We start from the raw sequence: 26,724 nt of genomic DNA on the forward strand, positions 1-26,724 counted from the left end.
TGGTTCCATGGTTAAGTTTATAAAGGGTTTCCTATGGGAAGATGGAGAACTTAATTTCTTTACCGTCTCCATTGTCTTGAGTACATCAGACTGCACTCTGACGACATGTTTCACACACACGCATAGACTTGTATGTGTGAACATGATCCAAATATTGTAGGGACTAATTTTCTCATGCCGAATTGGCACGACAAAACAAAATCGCAGATCTGTACTGCCCCATACCATAACATTGGGCAGCGTGCTATCCAATAAAGTATCACATAGCATTCGGCCATATACGCCAATGTGAGCGAGCCTTTAAAGTGACGACTACAGGTCCTATATATTTGTTCCTCTGGCAACTGACGACAAATCTACAGCGAAAAAGCCATTAAGGGGAAGATGTGTTCGGCTTAGGATCTTCAATATTAATATAAGGAGTAAATATTTGCTATTCCTAAAATAGACTCCATTCAAGCCAACAATAATAGAAAAGTGCACACTGATAGTAAAGTTATAGTTACTTTTGAGAGTTCTAAAATGTTTCAGCTGGTGTTTTCTGAAGTTAGCGGTATGAGGACTGAGCCAAATGTGAGTCATTCAATGGCAAAATGTATTCACAGTAACTAATACAACTTCTAAAGAGAATTCGATTAAAAACTCCTGGAGATTGGGTGGTAACAGCATGGAGCAGTTCTCATCCTTTTATGACACAGATCTGAATCTTTACAGTCTAGGCAGGAAATCGAGTGAGAGTCACATTGCATAGCAGACTGATCTGCCATAGCCCCCATGGGCCAAAAACAGCCAGAGTTAAACTTTTACAACATTAGGTTTCTAAATTTGAAAAGATTTCTCACGAAAATGCATTGTGATATCCAATTTTAAAAAGGAAATGGTTGAATATAACTATGCACTCCTTCATGTAAAGGGCAGTTTTCATCTCCATCTACTGTATAATCATTAAAATAACTGTGCTCGTATCATCAAACAGCTTGATTAATAAAATGTCCCAAATTGGAAGAATTGTCCAATCTAAGAGTCACTGATAAGGTTCATTAGAAAAAGTCATGTCCACAAGACCTGCCGGCTAATGCATGAAACATGTCAGGTCATGATCAGCACCTCTAACATCCTGATGTAGAAGTGCAAATCCCTTTAAAGGCAATGTGTCATCAGAAAGATAAAAATACTTACTCATATTTTTGGGATACGGGTTTTTAACACAACTGATAAAACGCTTCATTTACAGTAGGAGAAGTCTCAGCTCACATTGCTCCTCCCTTAATGGCTTTTGTCTGTGCTCTTTAGGTGTAATACACATTTACATTAGAAGTAAGTGTATCTCCTGAAACAAGCCGAAGTATGAATGCACAGCATGGCCAAACGTTTTGAGACAGACAAATTTTGATTTTCATAAAGTTTACCGTTTTAGTGTTCTTAGTTCTTTTACTCAGATGTTTCTATAGTTACTATATTATACTAGAACAATTCTAAGCATTTCATAAGCCTTGAGATTTTTAGTGACAAATACATCAAGTTTATGCAAAGACTCAATATCTAGAGCGTTCATCCATATTTTTCTAAATATTGAACACAACATCTTCAATAGTAAGTTGGTGTAGACATTTATGCAACCACGTTATTTTAGTTTAATTTCTCCCTCAAAATGATTTCTTATTGGATTTGTACAGATTATAGGGGACATTAAAAATGTGGAAAAAAGTTCTGAAATTATTTTTTTTTACATAACAGAAACCTTGCATTTTAAACAGGGATGTGTAGACTTTAATATCCACAGTAAATCCACACAAGAAGTCTTCAGATGCTTTACTTTTGGCATGAAACAGAACTCAGCCAGTGATCAACTTGCTTCTCCGGACAATCATTTTTCTAGATGTCTCAGACAGCTTTAAGGAGGCTTCAGAGAAAATAACTACCCCAGTTTACTGCAGGAAGTACAGGGATTTTTATTGCAAAAGTAATTTTATCTGGTGAAGCCTTTTGAAAAAAAAATGGATTTTTAGCCAACTTTAGTATGGGCCAGTACTGCATTGTACCCGTCCCACAACATACCCAGTCCCTAAAAATGGAGTATTATTCTGTTGCCAAATCCACTATAAAATGTAAATTTGTGAGAAGTAGCCAATGAATCAAAGTAAAAAGGAATAGGTCAGCAGGTTTTACACCTTAAAGAAATGTTATGCAAGTTAAGTCATTGTAAATGTTGATTAAGGCTATGCGCGTACGTTCAGTATTTGAAGCAGAAATTTCAGCAGCGTTTCTGAATCTCCTTGGCAGGAAAAATGCTCGGTTTTGCCGCATTTTGATGCGTTTTTGTACATCAATGAATGCTTTTTGGAGCTAAAGTTATTTGGTGGGATAACTCTTTGGATTACTGTCAGAACTGGGGTGAGTATATTTGTTATTTAAATTTTTAAAGAATGTGTCTGTTGTATTTCAAATAAAGTGTTGACTTTGTGTCTGTTTAACTCTTTACTTTAATTAGGTTTGGTGATGAAAGGGTCTGATTGACACTATCATCACCAAAAAAAAAAAAAAAAAGCTAGGTGTCAGCTAATCCCATTCACCCAATGTTCATTAGCATTCCCATTCATGTAATTTCTGGGGCAGCTTTGAGCTGCTATTTTTAGCCTAGGAAGGTGTCATAAGTCAAACATGGTCCATGGCTATTATTAACAGCTCACAGCTGTTTAGTTAGCCACTACATCAGCACTCAGCAGCACTTTGGATGCAGTGTGTTTTTGCTGCATCCAAAACGCGGTGTTCTAATGCCGCACTTTTGTTGTCGGTACATGTGAATCCATCGCATATGACACTTCAATTGGTCAAAATCTGCAGCGGAGACTAGCGCGTCCGCTACAGAGATTGACATGCTGCGGGTGAGTTTGTGTACATGGCCACGGCCAGGAGCCGCTGCAGGTTTGACGCTGTACATTTATGAGTCAAACCTGCAGAGTCCAGATGTTACAACATAGTGAATGGGATCTCTACAATTCCCATGTCCACTATGCGTGCTGCAAATCATCCCTGGACACTGACATGCGGTGCGTCTTTCAGGACTGCAGCATGTCATTCTCTTGCAGTCGCTAGTCTCCGCAACAGAAATTTGACCACTAGAATGCATTGAAAGCGGTAAATCCGCATGGTTCAGTGTACACATGTGGATTTACCTGCGTTCAATAGAATGCAATGTTTTGGACGCAGCAAAAAAAAAAAAAAAAAAAAGAAAAAAAGAAAGCGTCCAAAGCGCAGCTACGTCCGGATTGGTCCAGATAACCAGCAGAGGGAAAGCTGACTGCTGGAGGCTGATATTAGTAGCCGGGGGAGGTGCCATTTGCCAACAATGTTCCCTCCCAATTAATATCATCCCACAGCTGTCTGTTTAGCCTTTACTGGTCAGATTTTATAGGGGGACCCTACTTCAATTTTTTTTTCTGGGGTCCCCCTGTAATCTAGTCAGTAAAGGCTAAGCAGACAGCTGTGGGCTGATATTAATAGCCAGGGAAGGGGGCAATGGATCCTGGCCCCCTCCACGGCTAATATCACCCCTCAACAGTTCCAGAAATAGTGCATCCATAAGATGCGCCAAATCTGGCGCTTAGCCTCCGCTCTTCCCACTGCCCTGTAGCGGAAGGCAAAGGGTAATGGGGTTGGGATTCATATCAGTCTTGTATTGGCAGCTGACGTGAAGCCCAGGTTAGTAATGGAGAGCGTTTATAAGACGCCCTCATTACTAACATGTAGTAAAGTTGTCGTAGCTATTTCAATAAATACATGGCCAGAATAATGTATTTTAATGAAAAACTGTTTTAAAAATTTTTTTTTTATTGTACTCAATCCCGAATCCCTCGTCTCCTGAAAAAAAGTAAAATAAACAACCATATCCCTCACCTGTGCGCCAGCATGACGTAGTCTACGATTCAGTCACGATTATACCTCGGCCATCCGGGTCACTTCTACAACAGTCACATCAGCAATCACTGATGTCACTGCTGCAGAAGACAACAATGTACACTGACAAGGAGTGTAAAATCCTTGTCAGTGTACATTGCTGCTGCAGGAGTGAGGTCACTGGGGTTCATCAGATGAAGATCAGCTTATCAGCCCCGGTGACCTCAGCACCAGTACTGGTGGAAACAGTGAGGTCACGTGAGCTGTCAGCTGAGAGCTCACGTGACCGCAGGTCATGGCAGTGCACTGCCAGCCGCCGACCTGATCGGATCGCCAGGGACCTGAGACCAGAAGGGAGGCGCTGGACAGGCAAGTATAGTTTTTTTTTTTATTATTATTTATTTATTTTGCCGCGAGTGGTTCCCCGACTCCACTGAGGAGACTACTGCTCTCCTCAGCCACATCGCTCTCGCTGTTAAAAGCGGGAGAGGCGGTCTGATGAGGGGAGAAGGTCCTCTGCCGACCCCAGTACCACCCATTGGCATTGAACAAAACGCAGCAAATCCACAGGTATAAATATTATACTGTGGTTTAATTAAAGTAAACGGACGGAAATTCACGGCGGGAACGCGCGCACAATGGACATGCTGCGGTTTTATCCGCAATGGTAATCCTGAGCGGAAATTTCCACATCATGTGCACAGCAAATCAGGATTACCATTGCAAAAGCAGGCAGACTGATTACCATGCGCTTTCACAGCGGAAAAAACACCGGGGAAACGCAGCGAAAATGCTACATGTGCACTTAACCTAAATCATTACTTTTGTTTTTAAATGTTTTGCTTTCATTATTGAAAAAATCTAGTAAATTTTTATGCATAGAGCTTCAAGAAGAGCAGAGTTGGTACTCCACATACAGCTATCCGGCCATATTTCCCCACTCACCACCTTCAGTGAATGAAAGGTCACTTGTCTACCCCACCCAAGATCTCGTGCAGGCACAGTCCATTGGGCAGCGCCTGAACAGAGCGATAGAGCCGGCTCTTGCAACGTTATCAGGACCTTACTGTGCATACACTACCCCAAGGAATGAACACAAGATTGGTGGGTGGTGGGGGTAACAAGAGAGTGACCCATTAGTCACTGGCAAAAGGTAGGCAGAGAGTGAGGAAATAGGCAGAGAAGCAGGTAAGCCAAGTGCAGTAGGAAGCTTGCGGCATTTGCAGCTTATTTACACAATTTCACAAATTGAATTCTCAAATGGAAACCTGGATTTATTCAATATGGATGACATTAGTTTGGGGTGTAAAAGTGACAGATTCCCTTTAATAAGTCACACCCAACAAGGTGCAAGGTGTAATTCTTCCCCACAACAAGTTTGCAGCTTTCTTTCCAAACTTTTTAGAATTCATCTTTTGATTTTAAAATGGTAGCAATGTACTAAACAGATAGTTATAACACTTTTTGTACAGGAGGCATTTTTTATTCTATCACCATGTTTAATTTACTGGTTGTGTTTTGTGGTGGTGTGTGGTAGATGGGTCTTTTTCTAAGATGGATTAAAAGCGACAGGCAGGTAAATCATTACCATGCCACTGTAAGGTTATGAAACCAAAAATGTGTGGGCCTGTAGTATGGAAGTACAGTATACATGAATAAAAAAAATTGCATTTTTAGACCAGGGCAGTCAACTGGCAGTTTACAATGTCCTCTCAACATCTGTAAATGGAACATTTTTCCTTTACTTCTGTTACAAAGATGAATAAACAGAACATGGAAAATCTGTCACATTCCAAAATCATCAATTCTTGATCTGGAAATTATACTAATATATTCCAAACTAAGTGATCTTTTAAACATAATACGGTTTAGCCCAGAGAAAGAAAATGTCATTTAGGCCTGAATGCCTGATGAAATGTAATACCAGAGGTGAAAATGAGAAACATTTAAAAGTCCCTGCACATGTAAAAGTACGATTCGCTAAATGTGCATTCAGGTAACATGACCTTGAACGTGTACTGCACATGAATTACTTTATAATGAGTAATAGTCAAAGAAAAACATCCTGGAAGGAGTCTCCATGGACTGGGCTTGTTCTACCACTATGCAAAAAACAGGAACTCTCATCCCACAAAGAAAAATAAATGAAAATAAAAGTAAATAAAATATAGCAATTATAACCATTTAAAAGCTTAACATTTAATAACAGTTATTGTACTTTTAATTTTATAAGAAACAGACAATACTGTTTAAAAAAAAAAAAGAGGATAGGTGGGAAGCTGTGGGCTGTTGTCACCTCAGTCAGACTATAGCAGACGAGATGAGTTTGTCATTGGCTGTTGCTGACTATGCAGAGCACAACAAATGACAAAGCTCACTTTCATCATACAGAGAGCTTAGTCTGCTCGGTTGCAGGCTGTGCAAAGCGCAGCAGCCATTGACCAGCTCCTCTTGACTGCTGCTCTCTGCATGGGAACCTGCAGCAATAAGATTTCAAAGCAGCCAGAGCTGCTTTAATCACCAGGCGGGTGCACATGCCCTGAATGCACCACTTTAAGACAAAGCAGAAGTGAGGGCGGAAGGCAAAGGTTTGTGTCTCAACGGAATTTGTTGTCCCCCCCGTCTTCGTTGCTGGAGACACCCAACCGATCATACCCAGATGTAATTTCGTTATTAGAAATAAGGGCGCAGAATGATTGCTTTAGGGGACATACACACCTAAATCTAATATATTAGATCTAAATCTATATAAATACACACAAATAGTATAATACATCCACACATTTAATGGTGTGATACGTACATTCAAAAACAGACAATTTTTGACAAGGTGACATTTAAAAAAAAAAAACATTAGAACCTTTTGCTGCACATCATTGTTAAATTGTACACTGTATTCTGTAGATCACCTGCTTTTCACAAATTACCAGCCTAACTCATTTCTACACTACTAGTAAGACAGTGTCGGCAAATATGTTCCAACCACATACTTTCCCCTTTTGACTGGATTTGCTTACATTTGTCTTAAAATAAGCATGAACTAGAGTATATTCTGCGCGCTTAACCGTGAAATAGAAACACAATGTGTAATGTTCAGTTGTAAATGTGAAATATTCCTCTATTTGCCACTTCAGCATATGGAACAGTTTGAGATACTGTATTAATGTGTATAAAGTCACTTATGGTTTTTAAATGGTTTGTGTACAATTTGCAGCCAGATGTCTGGGCCAACAGGAGGCCAAATCACAAATCATTGGGTGACATAATGAGGATTAGGCAATGTGAAGGGAGCCATTTTTACAAATTATTTTTCCACTTAATACATTTAAGTTTTATACTAAACACCAGGCTTTTAAGGTTGTGGCCAATTTAACGGTTACGACAATGTTTTATTTTTATTTCATTTATCTAGCAAACAGATTGTCACTAAACTACTAAACTACTATAGGATAAGCCATTAAAAAGAGGTTGTCCTCTACTGGATGATCCCAGTTTAATCACTTCAGCAACTCACAAAAAATAAATACATTCGATACTGCCTTGTCGTAGCAAGCAGTTCCTGCCATGCTTGCAATTTTCTTTGCGGGTCAGGTGACATTGTTGTGTCACACACAGCAGCCCTTTACTATTCCATCAGAGCAGACATCCACTTTAAGGGCTCGCTTCCACTCGTGTATAACTCGGACGAGTGCAATCTGATCCTTTATCACATAGTACTCGGTCCAATGTTAAGGCCCCGTCACACATAACGAGATCGCTAGCGAGATCATTATTACATCACGGTTTTGGGATCACTGGAGAGTCGTTTCGTGATCGCTGGGGAGCTGTCAAACATGCAGAACTTCCCAACGATTTTGGCCACCCCAGCGATCTAACTAACGATCTCGGCGGTCGTTGGGACGCTTTCACACAGCAGCTATTTCAACGATCCACACCTTGATAGGGACTGTACTGCGTCACAAAGGCGTGCATAAAATTACTTTTCCGCGCCCCCTCATCTCCGATTGACCAAGATTGACAAGACCAGATGTACGGCCAGTCACAGCCGGAGAACGCTACAACGATCCGCAAAATCAGGACTCAGTCGAATGAACGGATATCAACAGCCCGGAGAATTCTGCTAGGGTCTGCAATCCAGCACGAGGCCAGAAACAAAGGATGGAATCGCTATTCTGTTGCCTTCTTTATGCACGGCGGAAAATGAGAACGTTGTAGAGACCACCAATCGGGGACGAGGGGCGCGGAGAAGTCCAATTTATGCACGCCTACGTGTCTCAGTTCTGAATCGCTAACGAGGTCGTTGATAAGGTGTCAAATACAGCGATGCACACTGCCCAGCGGGAGCGCAACGACCCAGGAATGGTCAAGGAAGCTTTGTAACGATCAGCGATCTCACAGCAAGGGCCTGATCGTTGCTACCTGTCAGACATAACGAGATCGCTAGCAAGATCGCTATTGCGTCACAAAAACCGTGACGTATCAACGATCTCGCTAGCGATCTCGTTATGTGTGACGGGGCCTTTACACTATGGGGCAGTGCAGATCAGTGATTTTTTTCTCATGCTGATTCGGCATGAGATAATAAAAATCGCAGCAGACAGTGCGTGGTTCTGGAAATCGGATCACGCGCACCCATACAAGTCTATGGGTATGTGTGAAACATCGGACTGCACTCCGATGTATATGTACAGAGACAATGGAGAAATTAAAATTCTGTCTTCTTTAAACTTGTGCGGAGGAGATTCTGTCAAGCGAGAATCGGATCACACTCCCATGACACTCGGATCAAACTTTGGACAGTTTGATCTGAGTATCATTAGTGTAATCGGTCAGATTCTCTCACATGAGAGAATATACGCCAGTGTGATCAAGCCCTAAAAAGTTAACAGTAAAGGCTGCAGTCAATCAACCGCCTTTGCCAATCACGACAATTTTTTTGCCTACAGCATGGTACTAACACAGAGGGACACTTGGTTCAGAACTGTTCACATCATTTTCCATACTCTGGCACACCAGCTGTTGACTGATCTAGTATTTGAGTAGGATCAATGGCCACTGCATGTAATGTTTATTGATCTGGCTACCGCTCAGATCAGGGCTGTGGAGTCGGTAAGCCAAACCTTCGACTTAGACTCCTCAATTTCCCTGACTCCAGTCTCTACAGCCCGGCCTCACTACTGAGCGTGTACATAAAGTGCAGGACAGATTCATCTCAACGAAAAGCAGAGATCCTTAGATCAGGAACAGAACAGACATTTATAGGACATTTCATAACTTTTCCAAATTTTTATGAAATCATTTACAACACATCCTCCATTGTACTACTATACCAGTTTATTTACATAATTTTAGGAGTAGGAGTCTGTCCTTTTTATACCAACTCCACCAAAAAGGACACCTATTGAGCCAGAAAAGACTAACAAAGATGTGCATGTGAACCTGGGATATGGAGTCTGTCAATGCATCTGGTTGCACATACATAGTTTGCCTGCAGCAGCGCATCACAGGGAACATGAAAACTCAGCACACTGCTAGGAGCAGCAACTTTGACGGTATAATATTTCCTTGCATCTCTTCCATCAAGAAACAAGGGATGACCTGGAGGGTTTCCAGTGACAACAGAAGCATACACTGGGTTACACTGATCTGAGGTAGTCATCAATTGACTGTCTACCAGAATGTGCAACATAGCATATCAATTACTGAAGTGGTATGACTACGCCGATCCTATACATAGTCTCAACCTATCAAAACACAATTTATATATAGGGAATAAGAAAAATGGCAACAATCTCACTTAAGACTAAACACTGGGAGTGAAGGAAGAGGGGAACCAAAGTCCAAAAGGAGAGGATTTGCACACAACCAAAACCAAGCCAGTCTGTAGTTAAATCCACTTAACACCACCACAAACAGAACTCTTAAAGCTCCTGAACCATGCAGCATGAAGCCAACTCTGGCAATGCCGGCTTGCCAGTGGAGAGATGTATAAGAGGGGAGTGGCCAACACTGAACAGCTGAGAGCATCAAAGCAGGTAAGATTCCAGGAGCTCTCAACTGAACAGATTAACCCCTGAACACCTAGAAGAAACCTGTACCGTTTAATATGAGGAAGTGCTTCTAATCAGTGCAGGAGTAGGAGAACTAAGACGGCGCAGTGTCCTGGCTTCTCAGTCGCGGTAAACGCATGACAACCTGCGTCAGGACTGACCACTGTCTGTATTGGAACATTATCCACATGTTTCTTTCCTACAAGTTATTTTTTTTTTCCATTTACTATATTCAAATTTTCACAATAGGTTAATTTTAGGAATATTTAGAGACTGATTGCAATCATTTTTATGTACTACCATTAAATGTTGAGTTATCATTAACACTTGCCATTACTACATATTACGCCTGTTTAGATTATATTTTTTGATTAGATGAGGAGATTTAATTTTATTCTCTAAAATTGTGCCTTTTGTATACAGATATACAATCTCTAAAACATACAGTAGGCAGTATTGGCATCAAATATACGTGCAATTAAAAATTGTACAAATGCAGGGGCATACATATTGCATATAGGGGAGATGGGCCCAGAAATTCTGACATAAGTCGATGTAAAAAGTTCAACTCTTATGCCATGTGCCCAGGGTCAGGAAATAGCAGCGTGTTGGACGCAGCATGTTTTCGCTGCCCCCAAAACGCTGCATTCTAATCTCGCAGGTAAAGCCGCATGGGTTAATTGAACTATGTGGATTTACCACATGAAATGAATGGCTAAGGGTGAAAGCTACACAGCAGAGACAAGCGCCTCCGCTGCAGATAATGGACATGCTGAGGCTCGTAAACACGAGCCATGGGCATGGGTTTTCTATAAACCCCATGTACTGTGCTTTTAAAGTAGAAGGCAGCGTTTTGGACAGCGCAGGTGAGCTGTGTCCAAAACGCTGCTATTCCTGATCGTGGGCACAAACCATTATCGATCACAGTAAATAACCTGCTTAACTTCAGGCAGGCAGGCCACTAATTGGGTCTAAATTAGTCCCCACGTGTGTAGACCGTACTAACAATATGCTTTTAAATATTTTAACTTCAAATTTTGCTAACATCTGCCACAAGAAATTAAGTCTGGACCCCTCTAAACTGGAAGGAAGAAACTCAAGCAGTGATCCACAGGATGCTGTGTTATAAAATGCTTTGCCTACATAGTACATAGAGATATTTTAAATACACGGGTATGCAAATACCCTCTTCAGAAAGGTAGAGTACTAGAACTCTAGTGCCACCTTTATAGAGGTAGCAACCCTAAAAGTCATAGACCTTTTAACAAGCCTTGCCACATAGCTAAACCAGACACTTGTTTCTGGGTGTTTGCCCCTCATCAGTACAAAGCTGAAGGTCAGATTTGGCCAAATCCGCTCTTATTTTAAAGTCATGTGGCAAGGCTCAATATTAGTATTGGAAACTTTAAGTCTTTAGTATCCACCACAAGCTTGAAGCCCTGCATTTCTTTGGTGCTTGATTGAGGCTGCTTATCTACCATCCAAACTATCCTGTGTTGCAACCTTTTATCAATATTTCTCAGCCATCCACATCCAGGGATATTAGCTACAGAGCCATGGGTTGCAAATTTCTTGATTATGTTGTGCACCGTGAACAAAAGAACAAAGATCTCTGGAGATGGACTTCTAACCTTCAGATTGTTGATATTGTTCAAGGACTTGAGAACAAATTCTTGGACAGTTTTCTTGGCATGTGCTCCATGCTTAGTGTGGCACACACAGACACAATGCAACGCTCCAAGTCAACTTCGCCCCGCTTTATCTAGTTTTCAGGTGTGATTTTTCACATTGCCCACACCTATTACTTTCCAATGTAGAGTTTGAACAAGTGTCATGCTTGAAACAAAGCTGTTAGTGCACAATTTTGGAAAGGCGACAATTTTCTCCGGCCCATTTTTTTTTTGTGAAATTATGTTTCATTTGCCTTTTTTGCTCCATTTCCTTTGTCTTTTTTGTGATGTTCCAATACACACATGTTTTGTTATACACATTTGCAATTGTAATAATTTTCTGAAAGAAATACTTCATTTTCTGGAACAATTTCAGCCTCTAGCGAGTACGGACATTGCAGCTAACCCATCAGCACCTTATGATCACTGGGAAATAATCAGTGCCCAAAATAGTGCGCCTTCTGGACTGCACAGCAGTGACTGGAGCTCCGCTCCGATTGCTGCAGTTGCATGCATTTTAAATCTGGCATTGCCTGGTCTTCTGGGAGCTCAGATCCTGAGCCGCACTATTCAACCGCTTCATGGTGTAATTTTACGTTAAACAGCAGGAAGAGGTTAAAATACAAATCAGTGCCAATCTTGTAACTTTTTAAAAGCACTCAAATATTTCTAAGCCCCTCACACACACAGGCTGAAACCAGACAGATTGCGGGGGGGAGATAAGGCTCCAGCAGGTCTTATTTTTGACTATTGGCTTTTTTCCGAGAGAATAAAAAAATCATTGCAAGACGTGTGTGGCAGCGCCTCCATCATGGAGAACACAGGAGCGCTTGGAACAGCTAGAGCTAGTGTACGGGACAGCCGGCCAAGATGATCATCAGCTGTGGAGGGTGGGGGCACTGCTGTAATCATGATGGTACAGTCATGATGTCATAAGTACACTTAAGAGCATTTGAGATTCTGTAATCATGTCGCGTTCCAGGCACTCAAGCAAACCCAAAAGTGATTAAAAATCAATGTGGTCATAGGACTGAAACGAATTTGCATTTTGCAGTATTTTACCATATAGGGCAGAGCAATTTGTTTTTAAATGCTAAAATGGCACCCCAAAAAAAAAAAAAAAAAAACACAAGGCGTGGGAAGGTGAAAAAAAAATTATTTTTGTCATCTGTACGAAACTAAAAACTAACTTTGCGCATGCACACACACACACACACACACACACACACACACACACACACACACACGTGCATGTGTCTATGTATATGCATTCGCAATATGTATTACATGCAATATGATGTCCTGCATAGGGGTCCCTTGCTGTCAGTGTCCGCCTCTGTATGTTAATTGAAGTTCCCCTTTAAATAAAGACTGGTGAAGACTTAGGCTGTGCGCCCACGCTGCAGAAATGAAGCGGAAAATTTCCACATGTCCTTGCCTGGAAAAACGCATGCGGAATTTCACACGCGTTTTTGAAGCTTTTGGACATGCGGAATTGCCTTGAGTTTTACTAATGCAATGAAGAAGGAAATTCCGCATGCGTAAACGCACAAATAATGGGCATGCTGCAGAATTTTCCGCACATCAAAAATGCTGCGGAAAATTCCGCAGCATGGGCACTGAACTTGCGGAATGTCATTGGGGACCATGTGAGAAGGATTACCAAGAGTTTTACAAGCGTTTACGCAGCGCAAACTCCGCAGAAAAAAACGCATAGTGGGCACGGACCCTTATTACACCTGAGGAGCATTTCCTGCCTCACTCCACAATACACCAGTCACCACTCCGCTCTTGTACAAGGCTGTACATTTGGAGTCCATCACCGTGCATCAATGTTCTGCTGTTTATATAGTGGAGTCGAGCGCATTTCATCTACTACCCATATCTGACAGATGACAAAAAAGTTATATAAGCAATAACTATATGGAGATTAGCATAGAATAATAGGGAAAAGGGCAGAAAATCTCTGCGTTTCTTCACATGGATGAGGCGAACATTTCACTAACATTTCTCTCTTGTTTTATAGATGTTCCTATAGAGACCAGAACTACACAGGTTTGATAAACCACAGGCCTAGAATATAGGCAATTCTATTAAATCATTGGACACATTATAAAACACACAAAAGGAGAGAACGGTGGTAGTCTACAGGAACGCGACACAGATCTTCGCTTCCTACATAAGTTGTGTGGTCATTAAACTTTATTTTTATAACAAATAACTAAGAAGCACACACAGGCAGACAAATTACTAACACTATAACTAAAACTTTACAATAAGGATGAGCAAACTAGCCCCTACCCCTCCACTAAGCAGGATGCTCTTCCATTGTGTGAACAGCAAAAATAGAAGCGATCAAATAAAAGTTCTACCCATGTTCTTCAAGGAAACAGGTCATCCACAAACGCCATTAACCTGCAGATACGGGGTTAATCCACAGGTTACTAGCGCTCTAAAGCAGCCCGTCCGCTGCACTGAAAGCCCGGCTACTGGGAGGAAGTCAACTTTATTCTTTATGGCTGCCACCGGTAGAGGCACAGCTTCAGTCACCGCCGGTCTATAGTACTTCATGTGCTGAGCGGAGGCTGTAAGCATGCCCTGCACAATGACGGACCGTCAGTATGCCAGGGTGTGGAGACCGCTTATTAGTTTAGTATGACATACATATACACATATATATATATATATATATATATATATATATATATATATATATATATATATATATATATATATATATATATATATATATATATATATATATATATATTTATTTATTTTTTTTACACAAAAAATTCCAGTTATTTTCTGATTACGTAACTGGCTAACATTCCCAAAATCAATAGACTGCACCTTGCATTACAGAAACCCCACGATAAAGCAAGTTATTGCCAATAGATCATTTAGTTTCAGAAAAACTTGATTTTATTTACTGCAGCTGAGATTAACATTCTTGGCCACCTAGTGGTGGAGCGCAGCATTACATTCATACACATCATGAATTAGAAACATCTGCAGCATATTGTACCAAGCTTATGCATTATCTCAAAATAAGCACTTAAAAAAAAGTGAAGTGATGAATGTTTGTAGCCAACCATTATCCTTTGTAGGATAGACTCATTTAAAAATATATACGGAGGTTATTTGGCTTGTTAAAGTATAAGTCGGAGATGCACCCCTTAGGAAGCAGATGTTATCCGAGTAGAACATGGAAATAATACAGACTATGTCTGGCACCCATGTTAATAAAGGAGAGGTTTCAGGAACGCACAGCAAGAGATTGAAAGTCAAATGGTCATGAATTTTCAACAACAGCGCTTTACTGCAATGAAAACATTGTAGCAAAACAAGAGTACAAACCAAGGCAGTGTCTCAAAGGAAAGTCCAGGAAGGAACAAAAAGGCAACGTTTGCACTAAGTGCACTAAAACCGCTCACCTTTTGAAAGAAATCTTCACCGCTTTTCCCTTTTCCTTCTGCTGCTGCTGTAAAATAAAGAAGAAAACAGCCATGTAAGTATGATCTAGCAATGATCAGAAGCATACAGTAATGACATGAGGATAAGCATAGAGCACACAAGTAGCCAAGTACATTATTATACCAAAGTCATGGCCGGCATTCTTGATACATTCAGAAGTGGCAATAAGATATAACCCAGGCTCTGTACAAATAAGGACATCCCCATTAATTAAACTCACTATAATGTAGACGTTTTACAAGACCTACAACTAAGCATATACCACTAAAACAAACTCCAAATACTCCTATGAAGCAACTACAATTGTCCTAAGAATTAACCAGAAATCAAAACTATCCGATTGATTCTTTCCTTATAAGGGTTTGAAAGTTATCCCCTATGCATTGGTCCAAAAATCGATCATGCGCACTGCCCCTCCATTAATTCTTATGAGCATGTGCAAGACAGGCCAAATAGAGCGATCAGCGACCTCCAGACCAAGTAAGAATGAAGCAGCAGTGCACATAATCCACTCTGCAGTATTCACAAGGGGCTCTTAAAAACTCTGGTTCTCAATCAGTGGGGGTCCAAGTAGTTGGTCCACCAGTGATCAGGAAGATCTATGATGGGGGATAACTGTCAAACTTGGGAACACCCTTTTAAATACTGACTATACACAAAAAAACACAACCCAACATTAGGCAGAGACTAAATAGTCAGTTTTTGAAGTTGAAGAGTTGGAAGCCAGAAAAATTAGCATGTGTAAGGATCCGAGTGACAATGGCTAAATTTTGATGACTAGACAGCCGGGTCAGAACATCTTCTAAACAGGGGATTCAAACAATCCAATTGAAAATCTTTGGTGGAAGTTGAAGAAAATGATCCATGACCAGGCTCCAACCTGCAAAGCTGATCTGGCAACAGCAATCAGAGAAAGTTGGAGCCAGATTGATGAAGAGTACTGTTTGTCACTCATTAGGTCCATGCCTCAGAGGCTACAAGCTGTTATTAAAGCCAGAGGTGGTGCAACAAAATACTAGTGATGTATTGGAGTGTTCTTTTGTGTGTTTTTGTTTTTCATGATTCCATAATTTTTTCCTCAGAATTGAGTGATTCCATAATTTTTTCCCTCTGCTTGGTCTGAAAAAAATTACCCTTAACTGACTACCACATTTTTAATCTTGATTTCTTTTAGTGTTTCTTACAGCCCTAAAGTTGCCATTTGAAATGACTCATCACTGCACAGGTAAAGATATGGGTATACAATCCTCTGAATCTCTTTGGTACAAAACATTCCTTAGACACCCACTTGGCTCTTATGAAGCCCTTACTTTAAAAAAAAAAAAAAATGTACTCTGCTTTATTAGAATTTTCAGCCAAGTATTCCTTGAAGTGTGCCATATATGCCATCAGTTTTATTCATTGCAAGAACTATTGAATTACTGATGAACGCTCCAATGAAAATATCTACTGGGTATAACAGGTGTTAACCATTAACATTAGTGATACTTGAGTTGACTTTATTAATTACAAAAGAAAGCAAGTGCAGAGGTGGATTTCATCACAGACTATAAAATGGGACTTAAATTTTGGGAACATTAATAAAATGTGAACGCAAAAAAAGAAAAAAGTTTTGCATTGCAAAAAAAAAAATTGTTGCAATGTCTGATGGCTACACTGAACAAAAACAAACCTGTAATGCCACACAATGCTCGTCCTCTCTGTACACTTTTATTGAGAGACGATGAGATCAAGTCCGGTCAGCATATGATCGCAAGTTAACAAGTCACATACTTACGATCACATAAAAGCCGGCTTGTAGCAGCAATGCTGGAGACTCCTGCAGTCACAGTGACTGCAAACTTTCATCCCAAGTCTGGACAACCCCTTTAATGAGGGGCATGCAGGAACAAGATGAGCCGTATTCATTAAGAATTTATCGCATCTTAGTGTGCGCCTCGCTACAAAAGTTACTCCAGTAACATTTATACCGTAAGAAATGCCACAGCTTTAAATGAATTTGTTTGGCAGGCGTAACTGCGCCTTATCTTACCTGCTCCAAGAACTTTTGCAGAGTTGTTTGAGCTCACCATAAAATGCCAAAACTCATTTTTGTGCAACTTCACATAAATTTTGAGACTACCTTAAAAAGGTCCATATTAAACCAAAGCTTTTAAACCATAAAAGCCTTGAAAAGTTTAAAAATTTTGCAACGTTTGAAAAATTTCAGGCCAGTGACACTGAGTACCACCAAAATGGGTAGAATTGGGGTGCGACAGGGGCGTGATGCCACAGCTTGTCAAATCCTTGATGATCAGTGGTGCAAAACACTTTGGCTCAGATTCATCGTTCTTCACGCTGAGGTTACTTAATTTGGGCAAAAACGTTTGACAGTTTTCTAGCGTAAACACTGATATATTGGCCCCAATGTCTCTGAAAAATTGTGCAGTCAGAGATACACCTCTCTGCTGCTTCCTGAATGAAGACAGATCCAAGGGCTACAAATTCTAAACCATTTTTCTCCGGCATTAGAAAAAAAAAAAAAGCTTCCACGGACATAAGGAGTGAGGACAAGTCAACGTAAAGTAGAATTGCATTTTCAGGTAACGTCAAAATAAGCTGCCCTGTGTGGTGAACACTACTTTATGACCATTATGTAATTTATAGTCTACATCATTTAGCAGTTTCCCGCTCTGCATGCTTCAGTCACTAGAAGCTGCAGCAATTGTGTTCTGCCTCTTTCTCCCTCCAACTTTTCGAACGCTCCATAGACTTCTATAATCAGCAGGTGCAATTTGATACCTCTCAAAAAACACAGAACTGTAGGTAGATTTTAGATGTTGATTGAAGTGACTGAAAAGTAGGCAAAGAGGCCTCTCTAGTAAGATCTATATCTTCTATACTGAATTTTTATGAAAAAAAGTACTTTAAAAGTACTTAAAAAGTGTAGTTACTATTTAAACAGTGTTTTGAATTTTTAAACACATGACCCCTTTATTAGAAACAGCACCATCCTTGTTAAATAGAACGGACAGGCAATACTAGTAGCAGCCACAACCAGGAGTACGGATTTTCCTCAACGCAAGAAGTCATGTTTAGGATTGAGAGCCACAAACAAAAGGAGGTATAACCTACTGTACATCACTGAGCTTATTCTAGCTTTACTTCTACACAACTCCTTAGGTCCTAGTTTAGCATTTTCATGTATACCGTAGAATCCATGTCACAGGGACGGCTCGGTAGATGGAAAAAGACATTTGCTGTTCACATAGTTGAGCAAGTTAATACTTAGAAGTTTAAGTTACTCATTGATTGTGGACAGGTTTCTGGGGGATGTGGAGTGATTAGATCACGCATTAATGTTTGAGTAATGAAAGTGGACGAAGTATTTAACATTTTTTAAATATTTTACCTCTTTGATCAAGCACATTTACATATGCTGGAATCATTCATTTGATTAACAGTGGAAAATTAAATCCTTTCTCCAAACAACTGATGCAAGTTAAGAAACTAGCAATACTACCAACTATTAAAAAAACAACAAAACATTACATACTGGATATAAATACAGTAAAGCTAACCATACACATTAGATAGCTGCTGGTCAACAGCCATCTCGGCCGACTCGCCCATGCACGTGGGCTCTCATATGAGAAAGCAGCCGGCTGACACATATGCATCATTTTCATAAAGATAAGCAGCAGGACAATCAGCAATCTGAACTCAGACATATGCCATCAAAATTTTTCCGGACCATCAGTCGGCCGGCATACCCACCATACACATTAGCATAATGCATATAGGGGTCTTACAAGATTAGGACTACTGAGGAAGTAAGAGAAGTTTAGAAATAAGCTGCCTTACCACGCGAGCCTTACATCAGGAGATTCTCAGAGTATATAGGGTAAGGCCACAGTTTAGAACTATATTTAACATTTCAATATGTCCCCCCACAAATTCAGTTTCTGCAATTTCAACTTTCCAACAACAATACCTTTCGGAGAGTGCAGAGCCGATCTGCGGCTCCGCAGCTTTTGTGGACCTATAGATGTAGGCAAGTTTATCATAACATTACATAGCACTTCGAAGGCCAACCTGACATCAGTCAATGGCTTGTGCAATGCTAAAATTAAAATCTGGTATCTCACTTTAGAAACTAATCAACTTAAGCTGCATTTACACTTCAAGATTGTGAACAAGCACCCCTAGTAATGTTCGCTTCACAATCTTGCAGTGTAAACAGACGAATTAGTAAAACACTAGTTTGTCAGGTGAAGTGATCTTCTGATATACACAAAAGTTAAGTTCTCGGCAATGCATCATCTTGTGTAAGCAGGACCTGTGGCCCTGAGGACAATGGCCACGTCAGCTGATGGAGAAGAGCTTGCTCTAACTGCATTTGGAGCCACCACTCATAACATTTCATTAGAGCCCGTTGAAGAGTAAGGAAATCATCAACATGGGTCAACAGTAAGACTGGCTCCCACTGAAGCTTATCTGTTCATTCCTCTAATTCAGGGCTCCCCAACTCCAGTCCTCAAGGCCACCCAACAGGTCATGTTTTCAGGATTTCCTTAGTATTGCCCAGGTGATAATTCAATCACCTGCACAGGCAATAATTCCATCACCTGTGTAATATAAGGAAATCCTGAAAACATGACCTGTTGGGTGGCCTTGAGGACTGGAGTTGGTGAGCTTTGCTCCAATTGACTGCAGTTACTATACTTCCGTAACTGGTAGAATAGAATTGTACCCACTGATCTCAAGGCAGGCAGTTTAAAAAGCGATAGTCTTCACAAGTTGCAACAGCAAATTTTGAGTCACCCATTAAAACATGGTTTGGTTTATTTCCTATTCTATTGAATAAATATCAGTCATCTTCCATTTACTATGCATTCTTAACATATGCTCCATTAAAAGGAGCAGAGAAACTTTAGAGTGACGTCTTCCTTCTATATCCTATTAAATTTTCCTAAATAAATTTCTGAACTAGCTGCCAAATCCATGAAGCAGAATATATTTGCTAGTATGACTCTGATTTACAGACAATCTAGTGTTTATTTCCCAAACAAAATGACATTTTTTTTCCCATTTTACATTACTTCATACAGGTCATTTTAAATCAATAGATCTTTAAATAATAACTTCCATAATTGAATGTATTTAAATAAAATGTTCCTGTGCGGATATAATCTTATAAATGTGCCCCTGCTGTGTACTGTGTAATGGCTGTGTCTGACCGTACAGGAACATGGTCTGATCATACCACAGCTCCTGGGCAGGGGAGGAAGCAAATGAGTATACAGACAGGACAGCACAGGATCACAGCTGATTCTTTCTTTGAAGTAAAACATGGTTTAAAAACAGGCAGGGAAATGCTTTACCTTCCAAAAAGAATCAGCTGTGATCCCTGCTGTAATGTCTGTATACTCTTTTGCTTCCTCCTGTGCCCAGGAGCTGTGGTATGATCAGACCATGTTCCTGTATGGTCAGACACAGCCATTACACAGTACACAGCAGGGGCACATTTATAAGATTATCTCAGCACAGAACATTTTATTTAAACACATCCAATTGTGGAGGTTATTATTCCAAGATCTATTGATTAAAAATCAACTTTCGTTTGCGGTTAAATCTTTTCTAATAAATGAGAGAGAGAGAGAGAGAGAGAGAGAGAGAGAGAGAGAGAGAGAGAGAGAGAGAGAGAGAGAGAGAGAGAGAGAGAGAGAGAGAGAGAGAGAGAGAGAGAGAGAGAGAGAGGGGAAGGGGTCATCAGTCTTTACGAAGAGTAGGATATTATGGCATTATTTATCCAACTCTAGGACCACCAATATAATTCAATTCATTACTTAAGCATGGCCAAAAATTTCCCAGAAACTATTTTTTCCAGACCACACTATAGGTAGTGTTTCATGTAATTGAATGCCATTCCAAAAAAATAAAAAAAAACAGGACTTAAAATCAAAATAATCCAATATAGAAAAACAATGCTCCTTAGACTAAAATAACGATAGGTCAGAATTGGGAAAAGACTGAACAGTGCATAAGATATAAGGCTCATTACTCCGTCATTTAGTCAAAAAACAATCAAAAAAAAAACACCTGCGCAGCCAAATGTTGGGCAGAGTTCAGACCATTATAGAGCCACTTTTCCTAATGCCATAATGCTTCCATCTGGATGCCACAAAAATGTGACCAAGACCAAACTCTTGGTAGAGCCATAGACTTGAATATATTGTTCTCCATTCGCCTTATCAAACTTTATACTCCATTTGGCCTCATTTCTGGCTTAGTCCATGTTTTAAATTAGAACACAATAGTGCATCATGAAAAAAAACACAAAAATGTACACAACGGGAAACTGAGACAAATTAAGTCCAAAGTTATACTCCGATCCCTTCACTGCACTCAATGGCTCCGTTGGGCGCTTTCATTTACTGGTAAGGAAAGTCAGGACTCAATTGTGATGTGAAAGTAGCCTATGATTTAAGACCAGAGAAATTTGAAATGCACTATAAGAAATGCAAATCATGCAATATTTCCAGATGCAGCATGTTCTGGCAAGTGGCCTTATCCAGCAGTCTGCTGTTATTTTCCCCTCACACAAAATTTCTTTTTGTGGGTTTGTTTATTAAGAACGCATGTCAGTACACGATGCATTTTTCAGTGGCTTTTTTGTGGTGTTTTTCACATAAATCTTAGGAGAAATTTGACAACACAATAAAAATCATATCCAAAAATATAGCTACTAAAAAACACAAAAACATACAATTTTCAAAAAAGCTGATCAGTTCCGTTGTTTTTTTTTACAAAGAGAAGAAAATTTTTTTTTAAATATCTGAAATGAGGCTTAAAGAAACGAAATTCCCTAGATCACCTTTACCAGAGCAGCACAAACAAATAGAAGCTCAAATAACCCCAGATCCTGTAAGGCAAGTCCATCATTAATCTCAGGGTCATTGGAAACAGACTGCATCTCTATAGTGTAGGATAAAGCACATTTAGGTTTCCCCAACAGCCAAAGAGTCCACTTAAGACAAAGGCCTATAATTAAATAGCACACACTGTCCACGTTAAGTTGGTAATGTGGATGACCGTGAACGCTTCTAATGTCTTCAAATCTGTATTCTGAACTATAGACACCATTCAACAATACATCAGGGGGTAACATTGGTTTTTTGCTAAGTAACACAGAAAAACAAAGAAATGATGTTAGTTGGCAACCCTGAGTACTTCTCTCATTGGCTCTAAAATCCAGCGATTTTGTTGTAAGAAACCGTAAATGGAAAGTGGAAGAGCAGACAGCATTGTGACCGATCTTAAAAAATGAAAGGGCAACAAAGTCAGCGATTTACAAACACTTTAAATAAATTTCTATTGGAAAGATTAAGTGTTTTTTAATGTAAAGCCAGTTAAAAATACTCAGTTTAACATGAAATGGTGTAAAGTCTTTTCTCCATTTGTTTTAAAAGCAAAAGTTAAGAAAACAGATCGAAAGTGTGGTACAACCCGACGCAAGCCTAAAAACACAAGCTCCAATTTCACTTGAGACTTTGATAATTAAAAAGTAATGAAGTCTAATTTGAACAGAATATCATCTCCCCATTGATTAAGAGCAGCACTTAACCTTTCTAGTGGGATCAAAATTATAAACCCAAAGCCAACAATAACACCGTTCCATTCACAATTTTCTATGATGTGCTGGATTACATACAACGTAAATTTCATGTCAACCTTTATCCCAAATCATGTCTCATTCAATTAAAAGGTTATCCGGACATGGGTCATTCACTAAGCAAATATACAGTCGGCTGAAGTAGGAGCATCATTATCTCAGCAGTATGAACTTTGCAGACAATAAGCCTGTGTCATCTACCATACCCTCCTACCAAGGCTCAATATCCAATTAGTGTTCTAGGAAAGTATGCAGGAAGCTCCACAGCTGTGGCGCAGACCAGCAAAAACACCAACATTGGAATCTCCTTCCTTACCACTAAGACAATGCAAAGCCATTCCAAAAGAAACAGTGAGTATGGGGTTTATTATACTGAAGACCGACATTAAAGTAATCGTATTATACAAAGTTTAACCCTTCGGGATGTCAACTTCCACAATCTCCTAGGTTCATCAATCCACAAATTTAGGCAAAAATAATTTACATTGTTGCATGTGTTTCTATTTGATTCAAATCTAATCTCTACTTTTGCTTTTAAAAGAGGGAAAACTTCAGATAAACCTTGTATACAGCATCTTGATTTTTGTTTTGCTGGCCTAGGGGTTTGGCAAGACACTGATGCCTTCTTTGCATCCTGGTCTCATACCCACCACCTCTGAACTCTCACTACACATGACATCCATTTGCAAAATTTTATTTTTATTTTTTTGCATGCAAAACACAATCAATCAATTAACTCCATTCAATATTAGGCCCTGGTACTACTTTTTACAATCATTGGATACATGACTCCTAAATTGTGTCCAGCCGGTTGCCAACCCAAGGTCTCAAACATGATTGTACTTTTTACTTTGCCTAAATATTCAGCTAACATAATATTGTACACCATTAAGCAATCCAAATAAGTGCCATGTACATGATCTATTATGAATAGAACACTAACAAAAAGGCCACTAGAAACTACACTGATGCAATTCGCATTCCATTATGGAATTCTTGACCAGTATCCATCAACCACCAAAAGGAACACGTTAACATTCAACAGGCATAACGCACCATATTAAATTGTACAAATTACTAACTTGAGATGAGGAAATCAATTTTTCAGACTCCCCAGTTAAAAAGTAAGGCAAATCACTTCTTTAGCCAACCAAATAGAGGACCTGACCCATCACCACCATGAAGAATTCATGAATTAAGATAAAACCTTTAGAATCGTTAAACAGAAGAGCGGGATATGCTGGTATCTCTTAAGTTATTTTGACAGATCTGCGAGACTTCCTACTTTTGAGTTAGGAGTTATCCCTGTAGATGGAGGATGTGAGCGTGCGGCTGTCTTACGCCATGCCGAAATGGGACTCAATAGGCACTCAACCCTCGCAGGGTTCAGTGCTCCCTTCCCACTGCTGCCCTGATACCAGAGTCTGACCAGGTTCCCTCCCTGCTTTAGCCAGTCAGAGCTCATGCAGGGTTATTGACTGTATGCGCCGCTAAGCTCAATGACTCTTAAGAGCAATGACATCACGTCAACAGTATGTGGCCCTGCTCTAGCCAGTCACAGAGCTCAGTGACAGTGGTGGTGCGTGCTGTGATGTGGCGTCACTGCTATAGTCAAACGCTAGGACTGGATCAGTGGTGGGAAGCCAGCAATGGATCCAGAAAGGGCAACACATTTCATGTATTTTACACCGTTTGGGGCCCACTTTCCTGAGCACCATAATCCTTTTAATGTTCTTGAATAAGAAGCAATGCAAGATGGATTTCTGTGCATTATGAAGCAAGAGAAAATTAGAAAGAGCAATAGAAGTAAATCCTTTTGATCCACCAGCCAGACCAGATCTTTTCTAGGATGTACACAGTTACCATCTCCTAGAAAAGGTAATCTCAACAAATTTTGTGCTCACAATTAGGCTATGTGCACACGATGCAGAAATGCTCTGTTTTTTTTCTGAGAGCTTCTGCATCTCCCTGGCAGAAAAAAAAATGCATGCAGATTTTACATGCTTTTTTCCTGCCAGGGACAAGCGGAATTGAAGCGGTTTAATCATGCAATTTCGCATGCGGGTGGTCAAGCACTTTCCAAGCGATTTTAGCTTGACAACTTGGTCACATTGTATACATCCATGCAACCGGTACGGATTTATGTAGTGTGACCGTAAAAGAATGGTAAAAAATAATAAAAAAAAATATTATACTTAACTTCTGATAGCCCCCGGTCTCCTTATCCAATGCCTCCGGTCTTCCCCATGTCTCGCAGTTGTGTAAAAATACCTGCCATGATGTCATTTAGTCATGTGACAGGTCACGTGACCGCCGATGTCAGCGGTCATGTGACCGCCACATGACTAAATCACGCCATGGCAGGTCCATCGCTAGCTGCCGGGAAACCAGGACGGATCGCTATGGAGACCGGGGGCCATCAGAAGGCAAGTATAATGTATATATTTTTTTTTTTACAGGTACTATGGTACCCAGGTCTGGAGGAGAGTCTCCTCTTCTCCAAACCCGGGTAACATCCGCACACTGAAATCGCTTAATATCCGCATGTGCACATGTAGTGATGCGGATATTATGCTTTTTAATGCAAGTCAATGGAGGCGAAAACGCAGCGCTTCCGCAAAATAATTGCTGGTGCTGCGGATTTTTCCGCAATGATAATCCTCATTGTAAATTCCTGCAGCATGTGCGCAGCACATGCAGATTATCATTGGGGAACATGGCAGACCTTCTACCATGCGTTTAAGCGTATCTGCAGCGGAATTGCAGCTGCGTAAATGCTTAAAAAACGCATAGTGTGCACACAGCCTTAGAGTGAAAGTAAAATCTTAGTCCCGGTAATGAATAAAGAAACCATCTAATTTGCAAAAATGTAGTTGCAATAAGTCTTATAATTTTGTCTTCTGTCACTGTTCCTCAGAACGGGTCTGACTTATTATGAAGTCTGTGGAACCTCTTAATGCTAGACTGGTCGTTGAGGTTATTCACTATTGACTTGCATGTGAAGTGCAAGTCCAGTTATAATGTTAAAACAAACCATTTTTCTTGTGAAAGAAAAATGCAATAAAAGGGATTAAAATAAAAACTTGTGAGAGTTGATTGTGACTTGTAGAATTGCTGCTTCCAATAGGTGGTGCGAGAGAATTCAAGTCCTCTTCTTCTCTGAAGAGGCAATTTGTATAATAAAAACTAAAGTATTGAACTTAATTCACATTAGGGACACAGTTTTGTGCTTATTGTGCCGAGATAACAGCACAAACTTTAATTGATTAGATAATATTGATGCTCTTCGTTGGGTCACAAGGAAACTTCTCACTACTAACAGTGAAGATTAAGTGGAAACATACAACTGATCCTCTAACGCTCCATCATTCTCCTGTACGGTTTCAAGTAAAGGGTTCTGTGTGTCTAACTCAATCTCATCTTTGATTTTATAAAACGGGTCAAGGATATTCAGCACGCATACTGTGTCCATATTTTAAATATAATATGTTCTTTCATAAACCAAAGAGAACATTTCGATTTTAATTAAGTTTAGGTAAATTCAGTCTACATTTTTCCTAACACTAGAAATGTGGACAGTTATATCCCATTGGGAATTGTGTATTTACACCAAAGTTCAAGAGTTCAGAATTCCTGGAATTACACACTAGTGAATCATTACAAAAAGATCCCTAACAAACAAAGCCTACATTTTGAATCATTTTAATCATTGCTGATACACATGAAAGAACAAAAATGTTTGAATTGATAACTTGCTGAAAACACTCGATAAAAAAGTGCCAAGTCAGAACTTTTCCTCCTTTTTGGGTTTATGTGGTGCGTTCTTTACAAGCAGCACCGGACATCTGGAAGCAGTCAGACTCCATTGCTCTAAAGCAATTCACGTTTTTTTAACAGATGTACAAAAGAATCTTGTGCCGTTAACAAAAGCAGATTTTCCTTCTGGATCTGACACAAAATAGCTAAAAATAGGGAA

General features: G+C 39.9%; 1 protein-coding gene across 7 annotated transcripts in view; it reads right to left on the reverse strand.

Moving 5' to 3' along the window:
- Positions 1–26,724, reverse strand: part of BICC1 (BicC family RNA binding protein 1) — a 304,780-nt gene that overhangs the window by 113,021 nt on the left and 165,035 nt on the right. For all 7 annotated transcript variants that reach the window (XM_073685482.1, XM_073685481.1, XM_073685480.1 and 4 more), the window contains one exon: positions 15,055–15,101. Coding sequence is in view for 5 of the 7 variants with exons in the window: in XM_073685480.1 (XP_073541581.1) it covers positions 15,055–15,101 (47 nt within the window). In the remaining 2 variants the exon portion in view is untranslated. The remainder of the gene's footprint in view (positions 1–15,054; positions 15,102–26,724) is intronic.

Source organism: Phyllobates terribilis, unplaced genomic scaffold (assembly GCF_046119375.1).
Source record: "Phyllobates terribilis strain yellow unplaced genomic scaffold, ASM4611937v1 Scaffold_5__5_contigs__length_657084704, whole genome shotgun sequence".
Taxonomy (NCBI): domain Eukaryota; kingdom Metazoa; phylum Chordata; class Amphibia; order Anura; family Dendrobatidae; genus Phyllobates; species Phyllobates terribilis.